The sequence below is a fragment of the Narcine bancroftii genome, chromosome 4, assembly GCF_036971445.1.
Source record: "Narcine bancroftii isolate sNarBan1 chromosome 4, sNarBan1.hap1, whole genome shotgun sequence".
Classification (NCBI taxonomy): domain Eukaryota; kingdom Metazoa; phylum Chordata; class Chondrichthyes; order Torpediniformes; family Narcinidae; genus Narcine; species Narcine bancroftii.
Genome location: NC_091472.1, coordinates 307,407,178 through 307,423,215, shown reverse-complemented (window position 1 = coordinate 307,423,215; position 16,038 = coordinate 307,407,178). Strand labels below are relative to the sequence as shown.

At 40.6% G+C, this 16,038-nt stretch overlaps 1 protein-coding gene across 5 annotated transcripts in view; it reads left to right on the top strand.

Annotated features, from left to right (window-relative positions):
* The window catches only part of sestd1 (SEC14 and spectrin domains 1), a 153,856-nt gene extending 138,166 nt beyond the window's left edge, over window positions 1-15,690 (top strand). For all 5 annotated transcript variants that reach the window (XM_069935853.1, XM_069935856.1, XM_069935857.1 and 2 more), the window contains 8 exons: window positions 1,495-1,689; window positions 2,795-2,909; window positions 7,149-7,308; window positions 7,517-7,598; window positions 7,722-7,844; window positions 10,093-10,284; window positions 13,549-13,682; window positions 14,687-15,690. In XM_069935853.1, the coding sequence (XP_069791954.1) occupies window positions 1,495-1,689; window positions 2,795-2,909; window positions 7,149-7,308; window positions 7,517-7,598; window positions 7,722-7,844; window positions 10,093-10,284; window positions 13,549-13,682; window positions 14,687-14,810 (1,125 nt within the window). In that variant the 3' untranslated portion in view covers window positions 14,811-15,690. The remainder of the gene's footprint in view (window positions 1-1,494; window positions 1,690-2,794; window positions 2,910-7,148; window positions 7,309-7,516; window positions 7,599-7,721; window positions 7,845-10,092; window positions 10,285-13,548; window positions 13,683-14,686) is intronic.
* The last annotated feature ends 348 nt before the right edge of the window (window positions 15,691-16,038 follow it).

The following is a 16,038-nucleotide window of genomic DNA, read 5'->3' as shown; positions in this document are numbered from 1 at the left end:
TACAAGGACACCTCCCCTTCTTGTTACTGCCCTGTACAGGGTAACTCCCTACACATTCCCATCTCATGATGTTTTACCTTACACAGCACATCCTCATTTGTCATGTGGATATGTTTCAAGATATCACTTCTCTCCCTGAATTCCCTAGTTTCCATGACCTTCTCCACAGAAGGTTTGGAGGTCAGGTCTGTACAAACCTAATATGTCTCTATTGCATTGCATAGCTGGGTTTAGGCACATCTTGCACAAAATTCCAAAGAGTTCTGATTTTGTTAACAATACTGTTAAAATATGATACACGTCAGATCTATTGTGGTGTGTCTATTTATGACCATAAAACAAGAGGCAGAAATGGGTTATTCAGCCCATTGAATCTGCCCCACCATTCATCACCCACTCAGCCCCACTCCCTGGGCTTCTCCCCATAACCTTTGATGCCATGGTTAATCAAAAACCTCTCAATTTCTGCCTTAAAAATATCTACTGACTTGACCTCCACAGCCACTTGTTGCAACAAATTCCACAGATTCACCACTCTCTCTGGCTAAAGAAATGTTGTTGAATCTCTGTTCTCAGAAAACCCCTTTCAGTCCTGAAGTTGTGCCCTCTCATCCTAGATTCTCTTACTATGGGCAATGACCTTTCTATATCTACTCGATTCATACTTATGAAATATTTCAATGAGTCCCCATTCTCATAAATTCCACCAAGATTTCTAAAAAATTGACTAGAATTATGCCAAAGATAAAGTTTGCAATTAAACCACCAGATTGGATTAATTATGATCATTTTCTTGGAACAAAATCTAAAATTTGATTTCATAGAGTGTTCATATTTATTAAGGTGTCTTAGAAAAATCTGTTTCCAGTGGTTGAGAGTTTACGTGGGAAGGCAGAAATTTAAAATTTAGAACTGATGGAAGGATTTATTTTTTAAAAATCAGATTAAGATATGTAGGTCAAAATGGTGTGAGGATTTGGAAAAAAGTTGCTTTTCAAAAGATTTGGAGCAGGCACATTTCCAGAATGGCTCTTCTTTTAACATCCAGTTAAATTTCAAATTGAAATAATTGATAAATTAAACTTTTTAAATGTAGACATACAGCATGGTTACAGACCATTTCGGCCCATGAGTCAGTGCCATCCAATTTACATCCTACACCCCTGGTACTTATCGAACGATGGGAGGGAACCGGACCCACAAACCCCTTACAGTGCATGGGATTCAAGCTCCTGTCCCAATTGCTGGCGGTGTAAAGGTGTAACTACTATGCCACCCCTTAGATATATATCTTTGTGTCAGATGCTGTTGAAACATGATACTTTTTCACATTTTTTGATTTCCAACTCTGCTTTCTTTCGCAGTTTTTCTATCATTCGCAAGTAATGTGCTACTTTCAAATTAATGAGACCTCAAAAAAAGGCATATTGTCTTTGGATTTTTATAGATTAGGATGTCAGTCTTTCTTTAATTTCTTCCTTAATTTATTTTCAGGAATGGTTTGCAGTGTACGTTGAGCTGAATCAGCAGATTGCAGCTTTATTGAATGCAGGGGATGAAGACGATTTGCTTGAACTAAAAGCATTGCAGCAACAGCTAAGTGATGTATGCTATCGACAGGCCAGCCAACTGGAGTTTCGGCAGAATGTACTACAGACAGCACTTGAATTCCATGGTATTGCTCAGGATGTAAGCACCCTGTTAATGAAAAATATTTTGCATATAAATGAAGTACAGTAAATCCCCTGGTATCCAACACCAATGGGGATTGGTAGATGCCAGTTATGTGTATTTTCCAGTGACTTGAGACTTACTCTAGCGTTGCCAAACTAATACACTTGCAATAAGAATAAATGGTTTAAAAGACTGAACAAACTTCACTTGTGTGAATATAGAAACCTAAAGCATTTTACTTTATTTTTGGTCATATTCTTTGAAAACATTTAACTGTTGCTTCATCTCCAAATTCCTCCCCCTCTGAGCTGCCTGAAAGACAAACAATAATATTATCGATAATTAACCCCCTTTCCCCCCCCACCTCCACAGATAAAGCCTCTGACTGGGGTGACTCTTACTAAGCAGAGATAAGGAATCACCCCAACAGTGAGTGGCATCAACCAGTTCTTCATCCTGGGTGACGCCATTGCTATTTCACATAACTGCAATGAGCAAGGCCCTCTGCTGGCTGAATATTTGCTCCCATCTTCACCAAAGATTTTTGTGTTCGTTCAGAGAACATTTACTTTTACAATTTTAAACCTGCGATTTTTACGTATTATTTATTGTAATATTTTACATTTATTTGTACTGGCTGCTTGAATTCCAAGTACATTGGTTGTCCTGTATCTTTTTGTTCAAGTTTATTGTCATCTGATTGTCAAGTACAACCCAACGAAACTGCGCTCTCCTGTCCACGGTGCAAACATGCAGGCCCACAACAAGGCATAACACCCATAGATGCAAAGAATACATATTATAGTATAGTAATTAATACAGTACTCCACCTCTGTAAATTCATTCCATTAGTGATTAGTGTGACTGGTTGGAAGTGTATTCCTTAGCATTCTTTTATCTCATTTGTTACTGTAAAGTTTACACATAGCAATTAAAAATGAAGCGAGTAGCTACATAGGCATAATCACAGAAGGATATTAGATGTATTTTAGTCCACTCTTTACGATGGATTTTATGCTTAAGAATTCTTCTTAATGTTTATTTTTGTTTCACATTAATGAATATTATGCAAAACTTGTGTAAACTTGAAAATTAAGTCAAGTAAATTGATCTTTCACAGTTGTCCCAGCAGCTCGATGGGTTACTTGGGATGCTTTGTGCTGATGTGGCACCAGCTGATGGAACAGCCATTCAGCAAACATTGAAACTCTTAGAAGAAAAGTTAAAGAGTGTTGGTAAGTGGGAGAAAGTTGTATAATCATTTCTTAAAATCAGTTAAAATCCCATAAATGTTTAGTAGATCCAAATATGTCGAGGAGCATATTTATTTGCACCATTTTGCTCCATTGCATTCAGTTAAATAAAGTTTCTTCATACATAATTTAAACATTTTGATATTAATTTGACAGACTGAACTTTATTGGAGTGATCTAGTATTGCCGTACACTGTCTTCCTTGACACTCATGATGCACTTTCAGGAGTGAGAGCACAAATGGAATAAGCCCAAAAAGAGGTCATTAAAATTTTGCATAAAGAAAAATGTATTGCTGCTGTGCCAGGAAACTGTCACCATATATACTCTTTTTTTTTCTCCTCTGCAATGGGGATGGCATATCTCTGTTGATAAGGAATAACATTAAATCATTAAAAAGAAGGGATATAGGATCAGAAGATGTAGAATTATTGTAGGTTGAGTTAAGAAATGGCAAGTGTAAAAGGACACTTGTTGACAATTATATACAGACTACAAATTATGGACAACAAATTACAACAGCAATTATAAAAGATGTTTCAGAAGGGCAAAGTTATAGTGGTCAAGGGAGATTTTGGCATGCACGTTCATTGGGAAAACTAGGTTGGGACTGGATCTCAATGCCTACGAGATGGCTTTTTAGAGCAGCTTGTTGATGAGCCTACTAGGGGATTGGTTGTACTGGATTGGGTTTTGTGTAATGCATCAGAGGTGATTAGAGATCTTAGAGTAAAACTGCCCCCCCCCCATCAACTCATATTTCACCTTAAGCAATTCCTATGCTATAAATGCTCTGTGATTACTAAGGGATTGCTTAAGGTGATATATGAGTGGAAAGGAAAAGTTTGAAAACCACTGTTTCACTCATACCTAATTGACTCATTATGTGCATGAAAATGGGCCATGACAATTTTTCTCAAGCAAAATATTTCAGTTACAATTGGATCTAGAGCAGTGGTTCTAGAACTCTTCTTCTGTCAGCTCTGTCTCCATGGCTACTTCTACAACCACGATTCTCCACTTCCCGTAAAAATCCCTTCTCCCGCTTTAAACCTTTCTCCTCCTGGATACCCCATTCCTGTCGTCTGCCTTCTCTGGACCTTTTTATATCCAACTGCTGTCATAACATCCGTATTGACTTCGCTCATTACAATCTCCCTCCCCTTGGAATGCCTGGGTCTCCACTCCTTTTGCACCAATCCAAACCTCACTATCAAACCTGCAGATAAGAATAGGGCTGTTGTGGTCTGGCGCACTGATGTCTATGTGATCAAAGCCAGGTGACCACTCTCAAACACCTCTTACTTCCTCCAACAGGACCCCATCAAATCTCATCAAACCACTCTATCATGCACCATCTCAGAACTCATCACTTGCAGTCTCCTTCCTGGCCCAACCTCCAACCTGATTGTTTTCCAACCCAGCACCACCTGTTTCTACCTCCTACTCAAGCGCCACAAAACCCAATTGTCCCAGCAAACTCATCGTGCCTGCATGCTCCTGCCCCACCAAATTGGTCTCCGCCTACCTGACTCTGTTTTGTTTCCCCCCCCCCTCCCCAGTCTAGTCTCTCCCCACTTACATTCGGGACACTTCACGCGCCCTCCATCACTTCAACAGCTTCCAGTTCCCTGAACTCAATCACCTCATATTTACCATGGATATCCAATCCCTATACACTTCCATTCCCCATAATGAAGGCCTTTATTTCTTTTTGGACAATAGAACAAACCAGTCCCCCTCCACTACCACCCTCCTTCGGCTGGCAGAGCTTGTCCTCACCCTCAATAATATTTCCTTTGACTTATCGCACTTACTCCAGGTCAAAGTGGTAGCCATGCATACCCTCATGGGTCTCAGCTATGCCTGCTTTTTTGTTGGCTCCGTGGAGAAATCCATGCTACAAACCTACACAGGCAAGGCCCCGCAACTCTTCTTCCACTACATTGATGACTACTTTTTAGTGCTGCCTCACGCACCCATGAAGAGCTCGTTGACTTGATCCACTAAGCTGTCAACTTCCACCCAACCTCAAATTCACTTGGTCCATTCCTTTCCCTCAATTCCACTATCTCCTCACATCTGCACCCAGGACAAGGACTTTCATGCCAGGTCATCAGAGGTGTCTTCCTCTAAATTAACTAGGGTGAATTGGAGTGGGAGGAGCAGACACTGTAGATGAATTATTACCAATGAAATCCAAAGATGGTTTCAAAATCTTTTAAAAAAAAATTTCTGGTTGATTCCATTAGTTGAACAAATGGTATACAATTTTGTTAAATCCATTTGCCATCTATTCAACTCTACATTATTATCTAATTTCCATGTTACCACCGTATATTTCTTTTCTACTGCAAGACTTAAAAACTTCCTCTGATAAATATCTAACTTCAAATTATGAATATCACCTAACAAAAATATTTTTGGGTCTTTCGGAACTTGTATCTTCATAATTTGTCCCAGCCTCCTTTGCCATTTCCACCACCCACTATGAAATCCTCCATTTGCCTCGCACGTCCTTGCCTGAAAACAACTTGTCCCAATCCACACATTCTAGATCCTTTCTCATTTCCTCAGAATTAAGCCTTTCTCCAATTTACAATCTCAACCCGAGGCTCAGCCCTATCCTTTTCCACAATTAACTTAAAACTAATGGCATTATGATCACTGGACCCAAAATGTTCCCCAACACACACTTCTGTCACTTGTCCTGTTTCGTTCCCTGAAAGGAGATCCGGTATTGCATTCTCTCTAGTTGATTCCTCTATATATTGATTTACAAAACTTTCCTGAACACATTTCACAAACACTAAACTATCTAGCCCTTTTACAATATGGAAGCCCCAATCAATATGTGGAAAATTTAAATCCCCTACTATCACAACCTTATGTTTCCTGCAGCTGTCTACTATCTCTCTACAGATTTTTTTCTTCTAATTCCCATTGACTTTTGGGTGGTCTATAAAACAACCCCATGAGGATGGTCATACCTTTCCTGTTCCTTAGCTCCATCCATCTCGCCTCAGTTGTTGAGCTCTCTGTTCCGTCCTGCTTTAGCACAGCAGTGATATTTTCCCTGACGACCAATACCACTCCTCCCCCTTTCAACAGCATCTGCAGACTTTTGTGTTTTACTCTGGAGTGGCACAGACCAACAGATAAAGTTGTTAATTGGATATGGATGGGACGGAGGAGAGTGGAAAAGGGAGAATTGACTGGGAGAGCAGTGATGTTTGGGACTTTGTGAAAGCAGAGGTCCGGGAAAGGAGATGAGGGAAAAGGGGAGAGAGAGAGCTGGAGGAAAGGAGACTGAAGAGGAAGATGGAGAAGGGGCTAACAGAAATCAGAGAAATTGATGTTAATGCCATCTGGTTGGAGCGTGCCCATACAGGTGGTCTCAGTCTGGCTGTGTGTGAGGCCATGGACAGACATGTCAGCAAAGGAATAAGTAGGGTATTGTCATTCCCTCTGGACACCCTTCAACATCAACTTTTCAGGTGTTTGTTAGCCCCACCCCTATCCCCCATCTTTTCCTGTCTCCCTCTTCCCCCTTTCCCCTAGATCTACTTCCACAGAGCCCCAAACACCCTCCTCATTCTCACCTATCCTCTCTCCTGTGTCGCATCCATATCTGATTTACATCATTTGTTTTCATTTTAATGTCCCTTTGTCAGAAGAGGCCAGAGTTGGAAGGCAACAGTATTCAGTGGCTTTGACAAGGAATTAAAAGCTGTAGATTGGGTGGTCGCTGCTTGCAAGGGTGAAAATGAAATCTTTGGATGAGGAATAAAATGGAAGTTTTTAAGGGCTACAGGCAGTCCATGGATTGAAAATGCCCAATTTACGAACAACTCAAACTTGCGTACCGACAAGCCGACCAGAAGTAGAATGCTGTGAACTTCCAGTTTGAGCATGGTTATGCTGTAGGATGCTCTCGCGTGATTGCCATTGCCCACCAATGCAAGGAAGTAGTGTATCTCATCTTGCAGGAATATTCGAGAGGGAGAGAGCGAGTGAGAGTGAGGGAGGAGGGTGCAAGCTTCTTGTTGAGAAGAAAGGACCATTTGCATAATTAGTATATCTCAGGCGAAATAACATTACAGCACATAATACTTTATGCATCAAAAGTATCTTGTTTCGAAGGTGAGTATTCTGCAGATTCCTTCCAGCTGAACAATCGCACTGAGAAATTTCAGCTTCAGTGTTTCCTTTTTTTTATAGATAGTGCTTTACAGAATTTACAGGAAAAGGGTCAAGGTCTTTTGGATCAAATGACATCCCAAGCTTCTTGGGCATTTGGGAAAGATGTCTCCATTGAAAATAAAGATAATATAGAACACATTCAAGGCCTAATGGAGGATATGCAGCTTCGAAAGCAAAGGTATAATTTAATAGTTCCATATCTAAATTATAAAAATCCTTGTATGTTAATTAGGAACAAGATAATGGTTTAAAAATAGACTTTGTTACAAAACATAATCCTCAACTTTTGGCGGGCATATTGGCAGTAACTGAATGCAATTGCACTACATAAGAGTGAATGATCATCAACCTTTGTTTTTCCATTTCTCTGCTTGTTAACTTTGTAGATGTGAGGATATGGTGGATGTACGAAGGCTAAAAATGCTTCAAATGGTACAGCTTTTCAAATGTGAAGAGGATGCTGTACAGGTAAATCGTTGAATTTTGGTTGATGAATAGTTATATACGTGTACTGGGTATCAAAATTGATTTGGAAAAGTACAGTTCCTCTGATATGTTTTCAGTAATGTTTTTTTCTACTTTTTTTAAAAGGCTGTTGAATGGTTAAATGAGCTTTTGGATGCACTTCTGAAAACACACATTAGACTAGGAGATGATGCGCAGGAAGCTAAAGTTCTATTGGAAAAACACCGCAAATTTGTTGACGTTGCCCAGGTGTGTTTGATGCAACTTGTATTCAAATAGGAAACAATTCTTTTCTTCTTCTTTGGCTTGGCTTCGCGGACGAAGATTTATGGAGGGGGTAAATGTCCACGTCAGCTGCAGGCTCGTTTGTGGCTGACAAGTCCGATGCGGGACAGGCAGACACGGTTGCAGCGGAAAATTGGTGGGTTGGGGTTGGGTGTTGGGTTTTTCCTCCTTTGCCTTTTGTCAGTGAGGTGGGCTCTGCGGTCTTCTTCAAAGGAGGTTGTTGCCCGCCGAACTGTGAGGCACCAAGATGCACGGTTTGAGGCGAGATCAGCCCACTGGTCAATGGGGCAGGTACCAAGAGATTTCTTTAGGCAGTCCTTGTACCTCTTCTTTGGTGCACCTCTGTCACGGTGGCCAGTGGAGAGCTCGCCCTATAACACGATCTTGGGAAGGCGATGGTCCTCCATTCTGGAGATATGACCCACCCAGCACAGTTGGATCTTCAGCAGAGTGGACTTGATGCTGTTGGCCTCTGCCATCTCGAGTATTTCGACGTTAGGGATGAAGGCGCTCCAATGAATGTTGAGGATGGAGCGGAGACAACGCTGGTGGAAGCGTTCTAGGAGCCGTAGGAAACAAATAAGGTTGCCTGATACACCATTTGAAATAATTGATGGTTATTAATAGGTGCTGCCAACAAAAACAATTTGAATTTATAATGTGCCCATTATCATTAGAAAACCCCCCAAGGTGCTCAACAAAATGAGGAAAAATGGAAACTGTTAATGGAGGAGGGGTTAGACGTGTTGACCAAGAGGTGGGGTTTTAGAAATTTTCCACCTTTTTCTGATTTTGCCTTGTAAATTCCCCCCAATATCTTTTGTACTTCTGAACTTGTAATTCTTGAATCCTTTTGCCAAACCTCACTGTTTTTTTCCAAATTCCTTCTTAATGATCCTCCTAAAAGCCAATTTCTTTGAACAAGCTCATTTCTCATGACTTCCTTCTATGCCAGGGGTCCCCTTTTTGAACCATCGAACTCAGTATGGACTACATAGTCCCTCATCATCCCCCAGGCACGGAATCCTGGCGCTGGATGGAGGGAGAAGTGGCAGCGCTGGTCGGAGGAGTTGTGGGTGGTGATGGTGCTGGACGAGGGGTTTATGGTGGCTGTACTGGATGGGAGGGTTGTGGTTGCTGTGCTGGACAGGGGGGGGTTGTGGTGACAGTGCTGGACGAGGGGGTTATGGTGGCTGTACTGGATGGGAGGGTTGTGGTTGCTGTGCTGGACAGGGGGGGGTTGTGGTGACAGTGCTGGACGAGGGGGGTTATGGTGGCTGTACTGGATGTGAGGTTGTGGTGGCGGGGCGGTTGTGGCTGGACGGGGTGGGTGGTGGTGGCGCTGGACGGGAGGGGATGGTGGTGGCGCTGGATGGGGGAGCAGGGATGGAGGTGGGTGGCTGCACTGGATGTATCTCATACGTCTTTCCATCCTCCGTTCCCTCTCAACTACAGTATACACCAAAGTCAAATACAACATGACGGCCACCAAGCACCACTCTCGTGAGAGCTTGGCTGACACTGTTATAGGCGCTATAATAAATCGACCCCCTGGCATTTATCGACCCCTTGGTTCCATCAACCCCTGGGAGCTGATATCGACTACTTTGGAGATACCTATTCTACGCCTTTGAAATACCCTGGAATGTTTTTCAACATTAGCGACATATATGTGACTCTTTTGGACAGTAATTATTACTGCCCCAACTTTGAATTTTAATTAGTTCATGCAACTCAAGATAAAAGAGAAATATTTCATACTTTATGCATAATACAATCTTTGTAATTACAAGAATAATCTTAGTTTGCCCATCTTTGACTCCTAAGTATTGAACAGTTTATTCAGTCCATGTTACAAAGGAGTGCTCATTGACTTGTAGATTTGGACAAAAAACTTTGATTCTTCACTGGGAACAATTCAGTCATACAATATGTTATATTCATGTGCTGCCACCCTTAAGATTCATGATAGGTGAAGAAAGAAGGAAAAGGATAACGTTGATACTCTTGACTATTCAGCAGATCTGAATTATTCTCTCAAATCAGAAGAAACCTTTAAGTAACAGATAATTCTTTAAATCAGAGATTTCAAAAGAAAAATCACTTAAAATTTATCTGATCCAGTTTTGACTTCTAATTTTGTAAAGTGAACATCAATTGTACTATAAATAACCTATTGTTTCTATCTCATTTAATGACGCTCTTTATGTAGAGCACCTATGATTATGGAAGACAGTTGCTGCAGGCTACGGTAGTGTTGTGTCAATCTCTACGCTGCACCACAAGGTCCTCAGGAGAGACACTACCAAGATTGAACAGGGTCTGGAAACAGTTTACAGTGACATCAGAGGAACGGATTCACAGACTGAATTTGGGTTTCACATTCAACTTAGCTGTTGAAAAGGCTTGTATCTTATTTTTTCATTTAAAGTATTTGAATGTACAATAGTGATTCTGGGTTTTTTTCCTCTCAATCCAATTTAATGACTGTTGAAATCACCTAATAGTTTATGAACATTGCCAATTATAACTAGCAGACTGTTTATGCAATGTGTTTTAGAAAACCAAGGTTAATTTTCTTCTCATCTGCCGTTTATAATTTGCAGAAACACTCATGCGCATCAAAAATGAGTGCGATTAGTTATTTTCTTATTCTGACCTGAACAATTGGGGTCAATTGTACTTCTCCCTTTTGTAATGTTGAGAGAGAAATTAGCGAACGAGCAACTACCACAGGAATCTCCCTCCTTTATATGGATCAGTGTTATTATCATGTACAGTAACTAGCCAAATGTTTGTTGTGTGGAAGAGAAACTCCAGAACCATGTTAGCTGCTAGCAATAAAGTGCTTATGTGCAAGTATCTATATGATTTTTTTTCTTTTTTTTTCAAATAAAGCTGGTTCCATTTTCCCTCCCCATCCATTGCCCCCACCCCCCCCCCCCCCGGGCACCTTCCACTGTGGTCGGAGGAGGTGTAAATACCTGCACCCACACCTCCTTCCTCTCCGCAGTCCGAGGTCCCAAACAGACCTTTCAGGTGAAGCAACATTTCATCTGTACCTCCAAAGAACTCATTTACTGCATCCAGTGAACCCTCTGTGGCCTTCTCTACATCGGAGGGACCAGTAGTGGACTGGGAGATCACTTTGCCCAGCCCCTACTCTCCGTCTGCAACAAAAGCGACCTCCCCATAGCCAATCATTTTAATTCTGAATTACACTCTCAAGCTCACATGACTTTCCATGGTCTTTCACACTACCCTACCCTGACCACCTGCAGATTTGAGGAACAATACCTCATTTTTTTGTCTGGGCACTCTCCAACCCTAGGGCATGAACATTGAGTTCTGCATTCCACTAATCTGCTTGCCTCCCCACCCCTCCCTTTAACTCGCTATTCCAGTCCCTACTTCCTTTCTCTCTCCACCTAGCCTAGACTCCTCCCCTTGCATTGTTCCCCCCTTCCACCTATCATCTCCCTCTCTCACCAACCCCCCCTTCCCCCTTTGTTCAGACATCTCTCATGCTCCCCCTCACCTTGATGAAGGGCTCCAGCCCGATACGTTGGTGATGCATCTTCACCTTTGCTACATAAAGGCACTGTTTGACCTTCTGAGTTTCCCCAGCATTTGTGTGTTTTTTTCACTTAACCACGGTGTCGACAGAATCCTGTGTTTTACCTCTGGTTCCATTTTCAGTCTTTTGCCAAAGCTGGAGTATAATTTCTCCATTACATTTGGTGAACAGTTAATTGATTGATAGTTACCAGTGTCCAATCAGTGCAGGTGCATAACCTTTTATCCAGAATTCTGAAAACTGGCAACCTCCAAAAACTGGCACTTTTTTCAGTAGATGACATCTGCTCATCAAAGATGGAGTTTGGCACCAAACATGACCCAACGTGAGCCTAGCCCAACTCCCATGTATCCTGTTGTTCTGCTACTTTATAAGCGCTTATACTTTGCTTGTCCAGCATCACGGTGCTTTCAGTCAGCCCAGTAATGGCTCAATGGCTGTGGTCGCTATCCATAATCCCCCACGCAGCTGGAACCACTGCACTAGCACAGGGGAACCAAGAAAGGGGCTGTTCTTCTGGTGGTGATACAGCATGGGGGTGGGTGTGGGGGGAGAGAGAGATGGCAGGGCAACTCGGGCGGCCGAGGAGGAGAGACGGCAGCGAGACCTGGGTGGGCGAGTAGGGGAGAGAAACAGCAGTGTGACTCAGGGTGGGGAGAGATATGGCAGCACACCTCGGGGAATGGGGAGAGAGATGGCAGCATAACTCGGGCGGGAGGTGGAGATAGAAGCGTGACTCAGAGGCGTGGAGATTGCAGCACGACTCATTAAAGGGGTAGGGGCTGGAGATAGCAGTGTGAATCAGGGGGGTGGAGATGGCAGTGTGACTCAGGAGGGGGATGGTGGGGTGGAGATGGCAGTGTGAATCGGGAGTGGAGATGGTTGTGTGACTTGGGAGGAGGTGGGGATGGAGATGGCAGCGCAATTCGGGATGGGGTGGGGGGTGGAGATGGCAGCACGAATTGGGCAAGCTTAAAGGGATGGAAATCAAAATGATTCTGAAATCCTAAAGATCCAAACAGCGGCAGGTGTCTGGTCCTGCGATCCCGGATACAAAGGTTAGGCGCCTGTACTTGCAAAGAGAGTCAACATTTCCAGAGACTAAAAAGATGAAAACAACTACCCATTCCACCTGAATAACCCAACAAAAAATTATTTAAATAATAATAATTAATATTTATGTGAGTTAACTTTCACCTACCCAGAGTGAAGAAAATGTTACATAACATCTTTTTTAATGGGTCAGCCAATCTTTATCCAATGTAAATTAAATTATACTTTATTAGAGAATTTTTCACATATTAATCTTCATACCATATTACCAATTGTTAAATTTCTCTATTCAGTGTATCCCTGAATACATTGTCACAGCATATGTTTTGTTTTCAATGTTTTTGTGTGAAACTAAATTCTCTGGTCTGAAGGAAACGTCTTTGAATGTGCAATTAACTGATTATGTATTGCAGTCATTTATTAGTCATGTTAGGGTTGATCACTTTATGTCCATCCATGCAGTGTATTCACCTTCAGTAGAATACTGGTCATTGAATTTTTGCAGCCATGCGGGTCCTGAGTTTCTTGAGACCCCATTCTTGCAGCTGCTCCACAAATCAGACAGACCGCAAGTAGTCCTCAGCTAATGTAAACAGATGGATACTTTCGTCAGAAGACCTTTTCCATGGTTTCCAAATGTCTGTAATGAACATGCATGATCTTTTACATGACATTTTCACCTATGATGCATGACATCTTTAAACCCCTCTCATGTCCATAGGGTTTTTACTTGTTTGCTACAATGGTTTGTTTCAAGTTGAGAGACCAGGGAGTCAGAAGGATGAAATCAAGAATGAGCTGGTACACACAAGTTAGCTGAACTGTCAGCTAGTCGGAAGTAACCCAGTACAGTATGTGTTTGCAGACAAATCAATTTGAAAGGACTTTTTTTAAGGAGGCAAAAATGCAAAATCAAAATTTTCAATTAATTTCTATCATCAACATCAATATATTGAATAATTAGAAATCACAGCAATTTTACTCAGACAACGCTGATACAATTATTTTACTTTTCAATTAACAATCATTTTTCTTCAGATATTAAAGGATAATTCCCAATTAGAAGAACAAACTGAAGCCTGGAAAGACCTTCTGGAAAAATTTGATGAAGTTGAAACCACTGGAAAATCTCTATTAGACAGACTAACAGTGCCTGTAATTTACCCTGATGGGTAAGATTTTACATTGTTGCCAGATAATGTGAGCTGTATCATTCGGTTCAGGTGGAACATATTGTGTTAGGACACTGTTTCACTGTATTCACAGACTTTTTTTCCTTTTTCTTTGTTAATTGGATTTATATATAAAAAACGTAGGGAAGTGGGTTTCTTTTGGTGTTTGATATTCTGTATAATTGTTAAATAAATGAAATATTTTAAATAAAAAAGCTGGCATTTATTACCTTTTGCACGCTTAAGCATGTATCGTAGAGGGTAAATGAAATTATTTCTCTGATCACAATTTTTAAGTAAAATAGGTTATAGGGTGGTGTCTGTAATGCTGAAGATGTTCCAAAACACCTTAGAGTAGAGGGAAAATCATTTAAAAGAAAATAAATGGTGATCACGATGGGAGAGCAGAGAAGCTTGAATTTCTGTTGAGAATGCAAAGTCAAAAAGATTTGGAGGACATTTTCTGAAGAGGAAGGTTAAGTCAGCTAAAATGTGGGAGAAATGGAAAAAATCTAGACTTTAAAAATCAAAGCTTATTGGAGATAAGAAAATAATACTTTTCAAAGATGATGTTTGTATCCATAGCGAGATTTAAGGAAGTGGTGATTACATTAAATTAATTTGGCGTAAGACAAAAAAATTATGTTTATTATGTACATTGCTTGGGACAGAATAAGTGGAGAGGAGTTGAGTTTTAACAAGCTTACTTTCTGAAGGTTGACAAGAAGGACATTGGAGGAACAGCTTTTGAAAACTCAAAAGCATGAATACATTTTTTTGACAGTTGGGGTGTGAATTGAAAACATCCAATTTACAAATTACATGCTGTGGAGAAATTGTTGACGCAGTAGAAAAATAAATAATCTTTTTCACCTTGTTACCTGAATTTGAGCCAATGCCAGATGGATTGTCTGAAAATTTTCAAGCATTCCAATTTCATTCATTATTTTTAAAAACTTATCTGATTCTACTTTTACTAATTTAAACATGCTTTAATTTTCCAGAACGGAACAATACTTTGGAAGTCCAAGTGACATGGCCTCCACAGCAGAACATATTCGTGAAAAAATGCGAGTGGTTAGCCAGAAGAAGCCACAAACCTTAGAACCAGTCTCATGTGATAGTTAATGAATCAGTCTTTATGGTGATTTGAAGTATGGTGTTACCTTCTCAGTGCAACACTCAGATATTAACATTTGTTTTGCATATCATGACCTCATTTTAGATTGGAAAATGGATTTGCAGTCCAGATATACATTATGAGTAAAGGATTGATAATAGACCTTGAGGCAACTTTTGGAAATGAATATATACTATTGTGCATTGGAAAATAAGGCTGACATCCTTGATGTGCATTATATGCCTAGAATTCTGGTTCAAATGTATCTGCCATTTAGGGAAACACAGACTATGCATATTCTCCACAGCTTCCATTTGAACATAGGTCATTTCCAGCTTTGACTGTAGAAGCCATTTGATGAATGTTGCAATGATGTTACGATCAGAGAATAACAGAGTGAAATAAGAACCATTGCACTGAACTGAATTCCTACTCCTCGAACTTTACAGTCTTGTCAACTATTATTTTGGTGGTTGACACAAAGCTTAATGGTGCTAGAAAATCCTTGAGAGTGTGCATGCACTAAGCAGTTCCCTTTTACTGTTTTTAGACAGGGTGCTGTGGAACTTTTAGGCTTTTAATATACTTGTTAGTAGATGTTGATACAATGTTTCCCTTGTAATTATGTCTTTTTTTCCCCCAAAATTGCTGCTTTTGTTTGTGCCAATAAGATATGTACACTTAATGCCTTTGATGTATTTCTTTAAAAGAAATTGTTTTGCATATTATACTAATTACATATTAAATGATACTTGTGGATAAGGAGCTTTAAAAATATATAAATATACAACTGTATTTGTTTTGACATCCAATTTTAAGCAGAAATTTTGCATTGGGAAATTAAGATTGTTATCCTTGCAAAATAAAATCCAACATGTACACTGTGAATTCCCGATGCTCTTCTCCTTCAGACCATCATAAAATTGGAACCTATCAATAAGAAAACCTGTGAAGTGTTATCAGTGGATTTGTATATTGAGAAATAACAGTTGATGCCAAGTGTGCATTTTAGTGTTAGATATGTGGAAAGACAGCTTATGAAAATTGAACTGGAACTGAAACATTACAGTGAGCCTTGATTAAAACACAACGAGAATATAAAATGGAAGCCTGCGACAGGTGACTTCTGATTTGCGGTCAGAAGTCTCTGACATGGGACATCGCATGATGAGGTAGTCAGGAAGTAAAAATCCGGCTCTCCCAGAAGTTTAGTTTTCTAAAAAGTGAAATTTGCAA